General features: G+C 39.6%; 1 protein-coding gene across 1 annotated transcript; it reads left to right on the plus strand.

Moving 5' to 3' along the window:
- The first annotated feature begins 15666 nt into the window (after positions 1–15666).
- On the plus strand, positions 15667–16776 carry LOC133753219 (HBS1-like protein). The gene has a single exon (XM_062183664.1). The coding sequence runs from the start codon at positions 15771–15773 to the stop codon at positions 16215–16217; it is 447 nt and encodes a 148-aa protein (XP_062039648.1). The 5' UTR covers positions 15667–15770; the 3' UTR covers positions 16218–16776.
- Positions 16777–16998: the final 222 nt, after the last annotated feature.

Consider the following 16998-nt stretch of genomic DNA (forward strand, 5'->3'; position numbering starts at 1 on the left):
CTAGTGGAACAAGAAAATGTGATAGCGATGAGAAATCATAATGAAATGAAAAATTCAATAGATCAAATGACAAACACATTAGAGAGCCTTAAAAACAGAATGGGTGAAGCAGAAGAGAGAATATCAGACTTAGAAGACAGGGCACAGGAAAGTATAAAGTCAAACCAAAGAAAAGAGGAAATTAGAAATCTAAAAAATATTGTCGGGAATCTACAGGATACTATTAAAAAACCCAACATTCGGGTTCTAGGAGTTCCTGAAGGCATGGAGAGAGAGAAAGCATTAGAAGGCCTTTTTAGTGAGATACTAGCAGAGAACTTCCTGGGTCTGGAGAAGGGCAGAGACATTCTAGTACAGGAAGCTCATAGAACCCCTAGTAAACATGACCAAAAGAGATCCTCACCATGACACGTTGTAATCAAACTCACCACAGTGAAACATAAAGAAAAGATCCTAAAATGTGCAAGAGAGAAACGTCAGATTACTCTCAGAGGATCTCCAATTAGACTCACAGCTGACTTCTCACCAGAAACCCTACAAGCTAGAAGGGAATGGCAAGACATAGCCCAAGTACTAAGAGAGAAAAGCTGCCAGCCCAGAATATTATATCCTGCAAAGCTCTCATTTGTGAATGAAGGTGAAATAAAGACCTTTCATAGCAAACAGAAACTGAAAGAATTTGTTGCCACTCATCCTGCCCTGCAAAAGATGCTTAAAGATGTGTTACACACAGAAACACAGAAACACGGCCATCAATAGGAAAGAAGGTAAAGGAAGGAAACCTCACAGCAAAAGACCACAGGAAGCTCAATTTTTCTTTGACATAGAATTAAAATCTGATTCTCTGTTAAAGCAATGTGTTAAAGTAATCTATTATGTTCTCTTGATGTCTGTTAAATTCTAATTTTTCAAAAACAGCTGAATTTTTATTAAGAGCTATAGGTTATTTGAATATGTGCTTATTTTCAAAGATTTGAATAATCACCTTGTAACAATGATCAAATTTGGTCTATGTTATGTCATGATTTTAAGGAATCTTATTTCAACCAGATATTTTGGATTTTGAGACTTCTTGGCATTCTTGACAGGCATTCAAAAAATCAAAGTTTCAAACAATCTGGTCTCTAAAATTTCCAGTAAATCTTGGACTTTGGTTTTTCCAGTTTGGGCCCAACTGAAAAAATCGAAGGACCTATGTCTCTCATCTTATAGAGACACCAACTAATCAGGCTATTTGGATTATATTAGAAGGACTGTCAAGATGTGATGTGGTACCAGACTTTAAGTTTCTATAATGGAAAATGCTATTAATACAAATGTTTGAGAATTAAAAAGTCTAATGATCTTGTGTTACTAGACATGATAGTTATCTTAATGAGAAAGCCCCAGAGGCCTAAAGGGTTCAATACTTGTAAAATCCTACAGGTGCTTTCAAAAATACTGTGAAGTAAGCAAGTGCCTCTTGTTGGTTGATGAGTTTATAATTTTAAACATGGCGACTTAAAGTCTTTTGATATCCACAGTTATATATGATGTGCTGCTCATAAAACTAAAGCGTTGTTGGTTCTTTGTTTAGATGTCCTCCTATAGGTTCCTATGGACTTTTTCCAGCCACTTCTATTGTATTCAGTACTTTGGGATGGCTCTGTAAACAGATGAAGCCAATAATGTGTTAACAGTATCAACTGAGAGAAAGTATGGTTAACTGAGGTTACTAAAAACAAAAAGCAATTCAAATCAATTGGCAATCTACAGAAAGAGTTAAAGAATTTAAAAGCTATTATTAAAATTGCTATATTGGTCTATTATGCTATATTATATATGTGTACATATTGTAGGTCCACATGGGGAAATTTTATTAAGAGTTTTATTTTAAATGGCTTATAGATAAGATTGTCCATAAATTTAAGCTGCTAAAATCAATCAAAGATACATTTTAATTTGTGTGACCTGAATCTGTGTATCATATGTTTTAAACGTGTTGGTAGAAAGAAACTAAAAACATTTTATATGGTTGTGCTTAAGTTTACTGGCTAAACAAACTACACCCTGTTAGATATTTAAGAGGTGTTTACAAATACATGATTCTTAAAATTTATAGAAAGCATTGGACCTTCTGGTAAATGTTTTCTTAAGTTGTTATCTAATGGTTGAAACGGTTTGCTAAGTATTCATGTGGTATTGCTATTGTCAGCAAGCGATCTAGGAATTGCTCCCTCATTTCTCTATTCTAAGCCCCACTTGTTCTTTCACTTCTCTATTCTCTTCAAGGTAGGAAACTAATTCTATTATGAAGGAATCTGTAGGACACACAATTTAATCTTTAGACCTTATAAAAGAGATGGCTAACATTTTTCTGTAATAGCATAGCCAAAAATAAGAGCTTAAATTATAATCTCATAGCCAGATTTACTTCGCCATCAGCGAAGTAAACAGTAAGTAGAAAAAACCTCCCTTTCAGACCAAAGGGAAAGAAAGTTTTAAAGTGAGAATATAATTTTCCTCATGGGCATTGTCTACCTTAGAAAAACTAGTACAGAACATTCCTGTGACTATAGACTTGTAGTTCAGGCCACCAAAGATTAGAGATGGGACTTGGGCACTCCCTTGACTTGCATGCTCTGGTCTGCTTTAACAAAAACCAGGAGGAAAAGAAAGCTAGGCATCAGAAGCAATGGGTGGCAGGCCTATTAATGGCTGATCTGTACAGTGATCTGCCCTCAAGGAGACCCAACAGGCCAGTCCACTGCAGTGGCTTTCAATGTGGTAAGCCTGGGCTTCAACAGAAGTCAGCTTGTGAAGAGCACTGGCAGCTCTGCCAAGAGTTGGATCACTGGAAATGGACCTGCCCTGGAGTCGAAGGATGCCCAGGTCAGAGCCACAGATCTTATTGGCTCTAAGCTGAAAAGCCCTTCACTCAGCCCAACTTCCAAAGTGACCACTGCAGCTGAGGGGACGGCCAAGTAGGGTCAGCAACATTGCAGGCAGAACTGTAAATTTCTTGTTAGAGATGCCACCTGCCTTTACCTGGCCAGCTCTCCTCCCAGCCCAGCCAAGTAATGAAAGTCAACAGGGTGCCTTCCCTCAGGTGGTTCACACCTCCTTAGGATGTACCCCTTGTGAGGAGATAGATAGGTCTGGGCCTCTTAACTTACAAGGCCTAAAGCCCAACAGATTATTACCAGGCCCTTTCTGTCAGCTTCTATTTGCCTCTCAATCAGAAAACTTAATTGTAGCTTAGACAGCACCTTTCTTAGCTCCTCTAATAATGACTCTGTCCTTTGTTCTAGACCCTGTCTAGCGCACTTGGGCCTCATTCCTTTGTAATCATAACCTCTACTCTACCACCAATAGCTCTACTCCCAACCTGTGTGTACTGATGGTCCTCTTCCCCACTTAATGCTGTATAATTGTTCAGACCTGGTTAACACCACTCTTAGGAACATTGGTTACCATCCTCATCCTGTCTTTTATGACCTTGTCTAAATATGATCAGAGTTGGCGAACTTGGAAGGCTTCCATAACCTTGGCAACTCATGATGAGAGCCTAGGGTGGTTACTGGCGCCATAAACTAGAGTGTCAATTTGTTGGGTCAACAACAGGAGTCACTGTGCACTTGCTCCTCATGTGGGATCTCAGTCCTTAATGTGCTGTACATTGTGATTTATTGCTATAACAAGTACTCAAACAGTATGTTTCACTAGTGTTTCTATGTGGGTGCAAACTGTTGAAATCTTTACTTAATATATACTAAATTGATCTTCTGTATATAAAGAGAATTGAAAATGAATCTTGATGTGAATGGGAGAGGGTGTGGGAGAGGGGAGGGTTGCGGGTGGGAGGGAAGTTATGCGAGGGGAACCCATTGTAATCCATAAGCTGTACATTGGAAATTTATATTCATTAAATAAAAGTTAAAAATATGTTCAGGATCACCAGCAATCAGGGAAATGCAAATCAAAACCACAATGTGGTTTCACCTCACCCCGGTTAGAATGGCTCACATTCAGAAATCTACCAACATCAGATGCTTGTGAGGAAGAGGGGAAAAGGGACACTAATCCACTGTTGGTGGGAATCCAAACTGGTAAAGCCACTATGGATGTCAGTTTGGAGATTCCTCAGAAACCTGATTATAACCCTACCATACAACCCAGGCATCCCACTCCTTGGAATTTACCCAAAGGAAATTAAATTGGCAAACAAAAAAAGCTGTCTGCACCTTAATGTTTATTGCAGCTCATTTCACAATAGCTAAGACCTGGAACCAACCCAAATGCCCATCAACAGTAGACTGGATAAAGAAATTATGGGACATGTACTCTATAGAATACTATGCAGCAGTAAAAAACAATGAAATCTGGTCATTTGCAACAAAATGGAGGAATCTGGAAAGCATAGTGCTGAGTGAAATAAGCCAGTCCCAAAGGGACAAATATCATATGTTCTCCCTGATCGGTGACAACTAACCGAGCACCAAGAAGGAACCCTGTTGAAGTGAAATGGACACTATGAGAAACAGTGAGTTGATCAGCCCTTGTCCTGGCTGTTGATGTACAACTTACTACTTTATCCCTTTTTATTATTTTTTGTTCTACTTAATACTATTGGTTGAACACTGTAATTAACACAATAATTCTTAGGTGTTGAAATTTAACTGAAAAGTGATCTCTGTTAAATATCAGAATTGGAATAAGAGAGTGAGGAGATGTACAATTTGGGACATGCTCAAACTTACTTGATAGAGTTAGAAACGTGCCAGGGGATTTCTATTCAACACCATCAAGGTGGCATGTACCAATGCCATGTCACTAGTCCAAGTGATCAATTTCAGTTCACAATTTATCATCATGATAGGTCTAAGAGTCAAAGGGATCACATAAACAAGACTAGTGTCTTCTAATATTAATTGATAGAATTAAAAAGGAGAGGCCAGCGCCGTGGCTCAACAGGCTAATCCTCCGCCTTGCGGCACCAGCACACTGGGTTCTAGTCCCGGTTGGGGCACCGGATTCTGTCCCGGTTGCCCCTCTTCCAGGCCAGCTCTCTGCTATGGCCCGGGAGTGCAGTGGAGGATGGCCCAAGTGCTTGGGCCCTGCACCGCATGGGAGACCAGGATAAGCACCTGGCTCCTGGCTTCTGATCAGCGCGGTGCGCCGGCCGCTGCACACCAGCCGCGGCGGCCATTGGAGGGTGAACCATCGGCAAAGGAAGACCTTTCTCTCTGTCTCTCTCTCTCTCACACTGTCCACTCTGCCTGTCAAAAAAAAAAAAGAATTAAAAAGGAGAGAACGATCCCACATGGGAAGCGGGATACACAGCAGACTCATAGAATGGCAGATGTCCTAAACAGCACTCTGGACTCAGAATTAGCCCTTAAGACATTTGGATCTGGCTGAAGAGCCCATGAGAGTATTTTAGGCCTGGAAAGCCAAGACACTCTGGCAAAAAAAAAAAGAGGACCTAAATGAAATATCTCTGCAAGTGAGATCCCAATGGAAAGAACAGGGCATAAAAGAAGGAGGTACCTTTCTCTGAAGGGAGGAGAGAACTTCCACTTTGACTATGACCTTGTCTAACTAAGACTGGAGTTGGCAAACTCAGAAGGCTTCCATAGCCTTTGCAACTCATGACAAGAACTTAGGGAGACTACTGATGCCATAAACAAGTGTGTCAATTTGTTAAGTCAACAACAGGAATTACTGTGCACTTACTCCTCATGTAGGATCTCTGTCCTTAATGTGTTGTTCAATGTGAATTAATGCTATAACTAGTACTCAAACAGCATTTTACACTTTATGATTCTGTGTGAGTGCAAACTGTTGAAATCTTTACTTAATATATACTAAATTGATCTTCTGTATATAAAGAGAATTGAAAATGAATCTTGATTCGAATGGAATGGGAAAGGGAGCAGGAGTTGGGAGGGTTGTGGGTGGGAGGGAAGTTATGGGGGGGAAGCCATTGTAACCCATAAGCTGCACTTTGGAAATTTATATTTATTAAATAAAAGTTAAAAACAAAAAGATCACAGGAAGTTCAAAGTAAAAAAAAAAAAGGGATCCCTGGGAGTCAAAACTATGATACACAGAAATCAAAAGGAATTCAGTTCCTCTTGTTTACGAGGAGTTAGGACAAATCTGTGCCTGGTTTCTCTGATCTCCATCTGTGCCTTACATGGGGGAACAGCTGATCTCAGAGTTATGTGTGCTCTTTGAAGAACGCAAATCTCTTTCTTCCGCAAGCCCAGCGTTCACAGACTCACCACCATTTTCTGCCTTGTAATTATGAGGACTATCTCACAGACTTTATCTCTGTTTATTTCATTCTGTTCCTAAAGAAGTCCAGAAATTCCAAGTCTTGACTGCTCCTGACAAATTCCATACATCCCTCTTTTTATTACATTTCCCACCCTTTCCTACTGACAGTCTCCCACAGTGCTTACCAAAACTTACAGTCAACTAGAAAAGTTATTTTTATTCTCAACATCTTTTCTGAACATTCTTTTCACCTTCTTGCTCTAGGAACTTTAGATTTAATGAAAAGACTGCTTTTCCTAAAACTCAACTCACAACTACTTTCTTTGTCCTTGTACCCCATTGCCATTCCAAGACCATTTTCCCTCCCTCTTTAGTAGTTCATTCATATGGCAATCATTTAGTGAGCATTCTACTATATTACAGGTATTATTCTAAGAATTTAAGGGCTGGAAATACAATAATTAAAAAGTAGGCAAAAATCCATGCCCACATGGATTTTATATTTTACCACTCCTTGTTGGAGTTATGACATTCATTCCTTAAGGTATGTAGCTTCTGGCCTACTGACTGTCATGATACTTTTTGATATTAATTTCTCTATGAATGAATTTCCCAGTTCCTGTTCCCTTGTTTTCTTGATTTGTTCTCTTTAAGGGATCCTGTCCAGCACTCCTCAGCCACTCATACTCATTGCTATCCCTACCCTAGTCATTCATTACCCTTTACATTATCTCACATTTAGAAATTCCACCACTCCTCTATTTCTACCACATTCCTATTAACACCTTGATTTTTTAATTCTCCAGTATTTACAAGGGATATTCACTCTTGATCCTATCATATTTTCACAGTTATTCATCATTCTCATGCCCTCATTTGCCCTTTTCTTTAATGCAAACACCGTGGTTCATCATTATAGTCACTTCTGTGTACAAACCATCAGTAATCTTGCCCTTCTCTTCCATGTATTAATCTGCCAAATCCCAATCCTGTTTAAATACAGTTTTTACCTACTTTTACCTGCATCCATGCAGGTGAAAGTAGTTTAAGAAAAACACACAATGGGAGTAGGCATTGTGGTATAGTAGGTTAAGCTGCTGATTGGGATGCCTGGATCCCATATCAGAGTGCAGATTCAAGTCCTAATTATCCTACTTCCAATCCACCTTTCTTCTAATGCACATGGGAAGGCAGCAGATGGTTGTCTAAGTACTTGAGTCCTTGCCACCTACTTGGGAGATCCAAGTGGAGTTTCAGGATCCTGGCTTTGGCTTGGCCTAGCCCTGGATATTGCAGGCATTTGGGAAGTGAACAAGTGGATGGAGATCTCTGTTTCTCCTTTGTTTCTCTCTGGGTCTCTCTCTCTCTCTTTCTTATGCTGCCTTTCAAATAAATACACAAATAAATCTTTTAAAAAAGGAAAGGGGCTGTTGTCATGGTGCAGTGGGCTAAGCTACTGCTTGCAGCACCAACATCACATGTGGGAGATCCAGTTCAAATTCCAGCTGCTCTATCTCAGATCCAGCTTCCCGCTAATGTGCCTGGAGAGTTGGTGGAGGAAGGCTCAAGTGTTTGTGCCTCTGCTATCCATGTTAGGGACCCAGATGGAGTTCTGGGCTCCTGACTTCAGCCTGGACTAGTCCTGGCCATTGTGGATATTTGGCGAATGAACCAGCACATGGAAGATTCTCTCTCTCTCTCTCTCTCCCCTATCTATAAATCTTGTTTCTTAAAGATTTATTTATTATTTATTTGAAAGTCAGAGTAACACAGAGAGAGGAGAGGCAGAGAGAGAGAGAGAGAGAGAGAGAGAGAGAGAGAGAGATTTTCCATCTGCTGGTTCACTCCCTAATTGGCCGCAATGGCCGGAGCTGTGCTGATCTGAAGCCAGGAGCCAGGAGCTTCTTCCGGGTCTCCCGTGCGGGTGCAGGGGCCCAAGGACTTGGGCTGTCTTTTACTGCTTTCCCAGGCCATAGCAGAGAGCCGGATCGGAAGAGGAGCAGCCAGGACTAGAACCGGCGCCCATATGGGATGCCGGAGCTTTAGGCCAGGGCGTTAACCTGCTGCGCTACAGCGCCGGCCCTAATAAATAAATCCTTAAAAATGAAAAGAAAAAAGGAAAGCACACAACCATTCTTATTGGTATTACTTTATTCATTACCACAAACCTCATCTGTGCTCTTAGTGGTACCTAGCAATCATACTAACCATCCTTAGACCAATTATAATCCCAGTCACTTAGGTGTCTAATTCACATATTTTTCACCTGAAATCTCTATCGCCTCTCTCTTCACTCTAGCTGATGACTTCCCTTCCTATTTTCATTGAGAAAATCTAAGTAATACAAAAAAAAAACAAACAAACAAACCCTCACTCTTCAACTGTATGCAAGAGTACCTCATAAGGAATGTGTCTTTTTTTAAAAAAAGATTTATTTATTTATTTGAAAGGCAGAGTTACAGAGAGGGAGAGGCAAAGGGAGAGAGAGAGAATTCTTCCTTCTGCTGGTTAACTCCCCAAATGGTCATAATAGCCAAGGCTGGGCAGACGAAGCCAGGAGTTTCATCAAGGTCTCCCATGTGGATGTAGGGGCCCAAGGACCTGGGACATCCTCTGCAGTTATCCCAGGTGCATTGGTAGGGAGCTGGATAAGAAGTGGAGCAGCCTGGACTTTAACTGGTGCCCATTTGGGATGCCATGCTGCAGATGGCATCTTAACCTGCTGTGCCACAGCACCATCCCCAGGAATGTTTCTTTTTAAGAGGATTCCTGATAGTATCAGAAACCCATAATTCCTTAATATGTTAAGTAAAATCATCACTGGATGCTAGCATTCCAACAATAAAGACAATCATGTTCCTTCTGATAGATGTATACTTAACACCATTCATGAAGTATTCTGGCAAACAATTGGAACTTATGAAGAATTTAAAAATCTTTCAAGGAATTTCATATAACATTAAAAGTACAAATATTTGGGTTATTTGGGTTCAAAGAGTGACTTGTGAAAGTAAAAAAGTATAAGGCATAACAACAACAAAAAAAGACATAGGGGCTGGTGCTGTGACTTAGTAGGTTAAGCCTTCGCCTGTAGTGCCAGCATGAAGTGCCAGTTTGAGTCCCAGATGCTCCATTTCTGATCCAGCTCCCTGACTTGGGAAAGCTGTAGAAGATGCCCCAAGTGTTTGAGCCCCTGCACCCACATGGGAGACCTGGAAGAAGCCCCTGGTTCCTGGCTTCAGATTAGCCCAGTTCTGGCCGTTGGAGTCATGCAGCCATTTGGGGAGTAAACCAGCACATGGAAGACCTCTCTCTCTCTCTCTCTCTCTCTCTCTCTCTCTCTCTCTCTCTCTTTCCGTAACTCTGCCTCAGAAATAAACAAATAAATCTTGTAAAAGAAGACACAAGAAAACAAAACATAACAAATCAAAGACATAATAGAAAATTTTCCAAACTTAGAGAAAGATAGAACTCTCCAGGTACAGGAAGAGCAAAAGTCACCAATAATATTCAACTCAACCAAGTTCATCCCAGGACAAATTATAATTAAACTCTCCAAGACTAAAGATAAAGAAAGGATTTTCAAACCTACAAGAGAAAAGAAACAAATATCAAAATCAGCATGTCTCAAATTACTTGACCCTTCTTGGCAGAAATCTTACTGGTCAGAATGGAGCAGAATGAGATTTTCACAGTACTGAAGGAAAAAAAAAATGCCATCCATGAATATTGTACCGAGCAAAGCTATCCTTTAGATATCCTTTAGAAGTAGAGATAAAGTCATTCCCAAACAAAAGCTGATAATTTGTGCCACAATACCTGTTCTACAAGAAATACTGAAGAGAATTCTTGAAGCTGAAGGCATCACAATACCAGACTTCAAAGCATATTGCAAAGCTAAGCTATGGTAATTAAAACAGCATGATATTGGCATAGAAACTGGCATTTAGATTAATGGAACAGAATAGAAATCACAGAAATTAATCCACATATACAGTCAACTGTTTTTGACAAAGGTGCCAAGAACATATTTTGGAGAAAGAATAGTCTTTTCAATACATTGAGTTGGCAAAACTTCACACACACATATACACACACAGGTAGAAGAATGAAATTAGATCCCTACATCTCACCATATACAAAAATCAACTTGAATTTATCAAAGACCTAAATATAAAACTTGAAACTATGAAATTGTTAGAAGAAAACCTATGAGAAACACTTTAAGACATTGGATGTAGGCAATGATTATTTGGATAATATCCTAAAAGCACAGGTAACAAAAGCAAAACTTTTCGAAAGGGATGATGTAAAACTCAGAAGCTTCTGTACAGCAAAGAAACAAAGAGACATCTGACAGAATGGAAGTAAACATTTGCAAGCTACTTTATCTGATAAAGAATTAATATCCAGACTATTTCAAAAATTCAAAAACATTCAACATGAAAAAACAACCAATGGAGTTAAGAAATTGGCAAAGGATCTGAATAGATGTTATCAAAAGAAGAAGTACAAATGGCTAACAAATATATCAAATACTGTTCAATATCACTAGCCATCAAGGAAATGCAAATCAAGATATCACCTCACCTCTAGTAGAATGGTTATTATCCAAAAGAAAGGAAATAACAAATACTGTGAGGATGTGGAGAAAGGGGAACTCTTATACACTTTTCTTGGTAATGCAAATTTAGTATATCCAGTATGGATAAAGAGTATGGCGATATCTTTAAGAAAGTAAATATAAATACCATATGATCTAACAATCCCACTACTGAGTATATATATACAAAAGACATGAAATCATTATATCAAAGATACTTATTTCAGCACAGCTCACAATCACCAAGATATGAAATCAACTAAAGTATCCTCATCAGATGAATGTATAAAGAAAATGTGGTATATATACAAAATAGATTACCATTCAGCCACAAAAAAAGAATGAAAGTCTGTCACTGGCAGCAAAAAGGATGGAAATGGACACCATGTTAAGTGAAAAAAGCCAGACACAGAAAGACAATACTATGTGTTCTTCTTCCTTAATTGTGGAAGCTAAACAAATAATTCAATCTGAACACAGAATAGTAATTACTAGAGGTTGGGAGGGATGAGGAGGACAGACAAAATTTGGATAACAGATACCAAATCAGAGTTTGATTGAAATTATAAGTTCCTGGTGCTACCCAGCATACTGGGGAGACAACAGTTCACAATAACCTAGTGTATTTTTATGAACAAAAAGAAAAAAGAAGCTGCAAGCCTCCAACATTAAGTAACGTCATAGAAGAATAAAAATTGATGATTCTGTTATGATCAGTAAAAATTGTAGGTCATAAATAGGTACAGTTATTGCTAATAAAAGTAAAAAATAAAAAAAATTCTGTTTGTTAAAAAAATGAGAGTGATCCTAATGAGTAAGAAGAAAACATCAGAATGTAGAAAACTCACTTGAAAGAGTGACTATATGGACAATTATTATGCATAATATTATATTTGTGGTGCATAACATTATAATCATGGTACACAAATCATTTATATCTTTAGTATGAAAACTAAAAACAAAATAATTCAAAATGATATTAATATGTTAAGAGATTGGCAATACAAAAATATACAAAATGGAACACAAAAATTCAAACTGGAGAATACAATCTAAATTTAGAGTTTTTATTAGTATTTTTAAATGTTTGGTTTTAGGTCTTTTCATTTCTTTATGATCAAAGTTAAGATTTTGTCGGGGCCGTCGCTGTGGCATAGTGTGTAAAGCCACCAACTGCAGTACCAGTATCCCATATGAGTGCCAGTTCAAGTCCCTGCTCCTCTTCCCGTTCAGCTCCCTGCTAATGTGCCTGGGAAAGCAGTAGAAGATGGCCCAAATCCTTGAGCCCCTGCACCCATGTGGGAGACTTGGAGAAAGCTCCTGGCTCCTGGCTTCAGATCAGCCCAGCTCCAGCCATTGTGGCCATCTGGGGAGTAGACCAGCAGATGGAAGACCTCTTTCTCTCTGCCTCCGCCTCTCTGTAACTCTTCCTTCCAAATAAATGAATAAATCTTTAAAAGAAAGATTTTATCAGTTCAAAATAGCTGGCTAGGGGCTGGCACTGTGGTATAGTGTGTTAAGCTGCCACTTACAGTGCTGGCATACCATATGAGGGTTGGTTTGAGTCCTGGTTGCTCCACTTCCAATCCAGCTCCCTGCTAATGTGCCCGGGAAAGCAGCAGCAGATGGCCCAAGTCCTTGGGACCTTGCACCCACGTGGGAGACTTGGATGGAGTTCCCGGCTCCTGGCTTCGGCCTGGCCCAGCCCTGGCCATTGAGGCCATTTGGTGAGTGAACCAAAGGGTGGAAAATCTCTCTCTCTCTCTGTCTTTCTATCTCTCTGCCTCTCCTTATCTCTGTAACTTTGCCTTTCAAATAAATAAATACACTTAAAAAATAAAGATAATTATGTAATCACAAAGAAAGATTGTAGGAGCATGAAAAAGAAAGGAACAACAATAAAACTAAAAAAAGTATCAAAGTAACCATGGTAAGACAGTACATGTCAATAATTATTTTAAATGTAAATAGATTAAACTATCCAATTAAAAGACATAGAGTATGGGGTGGGTTTTGTGGCACAATGGGTTAAGTCGCCACTTATAATGCCCACACACCATAACAAAGTGCCTAGTTTGAGTGCTGTCTTGGCTTCTGATCCAGATTCCTGCTACTGCACGCCACTGGAGGTGGCAGATGATGAAAGACTTGTGTCCCTGCCACCCATGTGTGCGATCTTTCTGGCTCCTGGTTTCAGCCTGGCTCAGCCCTGGCTGTTGTGGGCATTTGAGGAGTCAACTAATGCATGGAGGATCTTTCTTTCTTCCTTTTTCTCTTCCTTCCTCTATATTATTCTGCCTTTCAAATAACTAAACATAAATAAACTTTTAAAATAAGTACATAGAGCAACTGAATGGATTAAAAATCAAGGCCTAATTTCATGTTATTTACAAGAAACTCACTTCACCTCCGAGGTCATGCATAGACTGAAAATGAAAGGACACAATAAGAAATTCCATGCAAATGTAAACTAAGAGAAAGCAGGAGGGGCATACTTACATTGAGGAAATACACTTTAAATCAAAAGCTGTGAAGAGACAGGATGGTCATTACATAAAGATAAGGCAGTCAATCCAAGAAGAGTAAATGATAATCACAAATATATGAGTAAATGCACCCAATATTAGAGCACCCAAATATATAAAACAAATATTAATAGGTCTAAAGGAAGAGATATACTCCAAAACTGTAATAGTAGAGGACTTTGACATCCTACTTTCAGCAATGGACAGATCATTCAAATAAAAAATAAACAAAGAAATACAAGAATTAAATCACATTAGATCAACTAGATCTAACAGATATCTACAGAACATTTCAGCCAACAGCTGCAGAATATACTTTATTCTTTTTAAAAAAAGATTTATTTATTTATTTGAAAGGTAGAATTACAGAGAGGCAGAGGCAGAGAATCATCCTCTGGTTTACTCCTCAGCTGAGCTGATCTGAAGCCAGGAGCCAGGAGCCTCTTCCGGGTCTCCCACATGGGTGCAGGGGTCCAAGGACTTGGGCCATCTTCTACTGCCTTCCCAGGCCATAGCAGAGAGCTGAATTGTAAGAGGAGCAGCCGGGACTAGAACCAGCGCCCACATAGAATGCTGGTACTGTAGGTGGCGGCTTTATCTGCTATGCCACAGTGCTGGCCCCTACACGTTCTTCTTTAGCACATGGAACATGGTTCAGAATAGATAAAATGGTAGGTCACAAAACAAGACTCAAAAAAAATTTTTAAAGTAGAATTTTATCAAGTGAGTTTTCCAACCATAATGCAATAAAACTAGAAATTAATATAAACAAACTTTGGAAACTGTACAAATATATGGAAATTAAATGATTTATTCCTAAACAATCAATATACCAAGGAAGAGATTAAGAAGGTGTATCAGCATTGCTACAAACATAGTTTTGTTTTTTTTTTTTTTAATAGAGTTAGACTGTGTGAGAAATGGCGAATACGGCCAGAGCTACACCGATCCGAAGCCAAGAGCAAGGTGCTTCTTCCTGGTCTCCCATGCGGGTGCAGGGCCCAAGCACTTGGGCCATCCTCCACTGCCCTCCTGGGCCACAGCAGAGAGCTGGACTGGAAGAGGAGCAACCGGGACTAGAACCATTTGCCCATATAGGATGCCGGCGCCGCAGGTAGAGGATTAACCAAGTGAGCCATGGTGCCGGCCCTGCAAACATAGTTTTGTAAAATGTTGCTTTATACCTTTGTCAATCCAATGGTAAAGAATGTTATACTACCATAGTTTTTTTTAAGATTTACTTTTATTTATTTGAAAGGCACAGTTACAGAGAGAGAGGAGAGAGAAGAAAGAGAGGAGAGAGAGAGAAAGAGAGAGAGAGAGATAGAGAGAGAGAGAGAGAGAGAGAGAGAGATCTTCCATCTGCTGGTCCACTTTCCAAATGGCCTAGCAACGAACAGGACTGGGCTAGGCTGAAGCCAGGAGCCAGGAGCTTCTTCTGGGCCCCCCACATTGGTGCAGGGGCCCAAGTACTTGAGCCATCTTTCCACTGCTTTCCTAGGTGCACTAGCAGGGAGCAGGGTCAGAAGTGGAGCAGTCAGAACTCGATCCATTGCCCATCTGGGATCCCGCATCACAGGAACAGGTTTCATCTGCCACACTGCAATGCAGGCCCCATATACTACCATAATTTTAATGATCTGTGATTACTTTAAAATTTACTAAATAGTGGTGAAATGGACATTTTTCCATTCAATTATTATTTATAGCTATTCGTCTATATTCCCACTAATCTAGGTCTTTTTGCTTTTTACTTGTTAAACTTATTTGATGAAGCATTAAGCCTTCTTACCGTAATGTAAATTTAAAAGATGTTATCTCAGAAATTTAAAAAAGAGGGGCTGGCGCTGTGGTGTAGCAGGTAAAGCCGCCGCCTGCAGTACTGGCATCCCATATGGGTGCCGGTTCGAGACCTCACTGCTCCACTTCCGATCCAGCTCTCTGCTATGGCCTGGGAAAGCAGTAGAAGATGGCCCAAGTCCTTGGACCCCTGCACCCGCGTGGGAGACCCGGATGAAGCTCCTGGCTCCTGACTCCTGGCTCCTGGCTTCGGATCAGAGCAGCTCTGGCCGTTGCAGTCAATTGGCGAGTGAACCAGCAGATGGAAGACCTCTCTCTCTCTTTCTCTCTCTGCCTCTCCTTCTCTCTCTGTGTAACTCTGACTTTCAAGTGAAATAAATCTTTTTAAAAAATAAGTAAAGAAAGAAAGAAAGAAAGAGAAGATGGGAGGGAAGAAGGAAGGTAATATCCTTATATTAGAATTGTATCTAGGCCGGAAGCCAAGATGGCGTACAAGTGGTCGCCAGGCCGCAGTTGGCGCCTAGTCAGTGTCTGAGCGGGGTGTTTTGGAAGGGGCGGTGGCAAACGCCCTGTCCGCCGCCATGGCCCGACATCGGAATGTCAGAGGCTATAACTACGATGAAGATTTTGAAGATGATGATTATTATGGCCAGTCTGTGGAGGATGATTACTGTATTTCTCCATCAACAGCTGCTCAATTTATTTACTCACGACGTGACAAACCTTCAATTGTCGAGCCTGTAGAAGAATATGATTCTGAAGAACTGAAGCAATCTTCCAACTCTCTTTCAAAGCAGCAGCTAAGTGGAATTGATCAAGCTCGTCTTTATTCATGCCTTGATCACATGAGAGAGGTACTTGGAGATGCTGTGCCGGATGAAATACTCATAGAAGCAATTCTGAAGAACAAGTTTGATGTGCAGAAGGCTTTGGCAGTGGTTCTGGAACAAGATAACCTGCCGAGTTTGAAGGACAAGAGTGAGAGAGTAGTAACTACGGGAAAGACAGCAAAAGGCCCTTGCTGCTAGACCTTCAGCTTTTGCTTCAACACTGTGTCTTCGTTACCCACTGAAAGGCCGCAAGCAACGCACCCTTGACCTCTATAAGACTTTTCTTTATAGTAGACAAGTCCAAGACGTAAAGGACAAAGAAATGAGTCCTCTTGTAGCAATAACACCATTTGACTTCAAATCAGCTTCTCCTGATGACATTGTAAAAGCTAATCAAAAGAAAGCATTTACTAGAGAATAGTAACAAGGAAAACTTGATTACTGTTGTAGAGCTTTTTATTTAAAATTAATTTAGTCTTTATAGGATCACTTCATAATATGGGATTCAGGTTGTGAATTTTATATTAAAATTGTCTGTCAGTAGATAATATGTTTTTGCACTGAAATTTTTGTTTTTTACTCTCTTTTAGTGATAACTGGCTCCAAGTTGATAGCCTATAATGAGTGTATGTTTACAAAGGGCATATGAAAACTTGATATTGTGAAATCAGACCTCAGATATATTTGGCATTCAGCTTTATAAGTTTTACAATGAGATACTTTCTTTTATAAAATATTTTTGTGCTTTATTCTTTAAAAAAATGCCAACACGAGATTATTCTAGTTTAGTATAAGGATTATTCTTCTGTGTGGCATAACATAGCTGAGATAACATATTTTAAATATTATTGATATCATTCCTAGTTTCATTATTTTTCTGTAGGTGAATACTAAAATTTTTCTATTAGAAAATCTTTAGATTCCTGACTTTTAAGAATACCATGGCAGTTGTTGAAATACATTTTGATGATAATAAAAT

Source organism: Lepus europaeus, chromosome X (assembly GCF_033115175.1).
Source record: "Lepus europaeus isolate LE1 chromosome X, mLepTim1.pri, whole genome shotgun sequence".
NCBI classification, from domain to species: domain Eukaryota; kingdom Metazoa; phylum Chordata; class Mammalia; order Lagomorpha; family Leporidae; genus Lepus; species Lepus europaeus.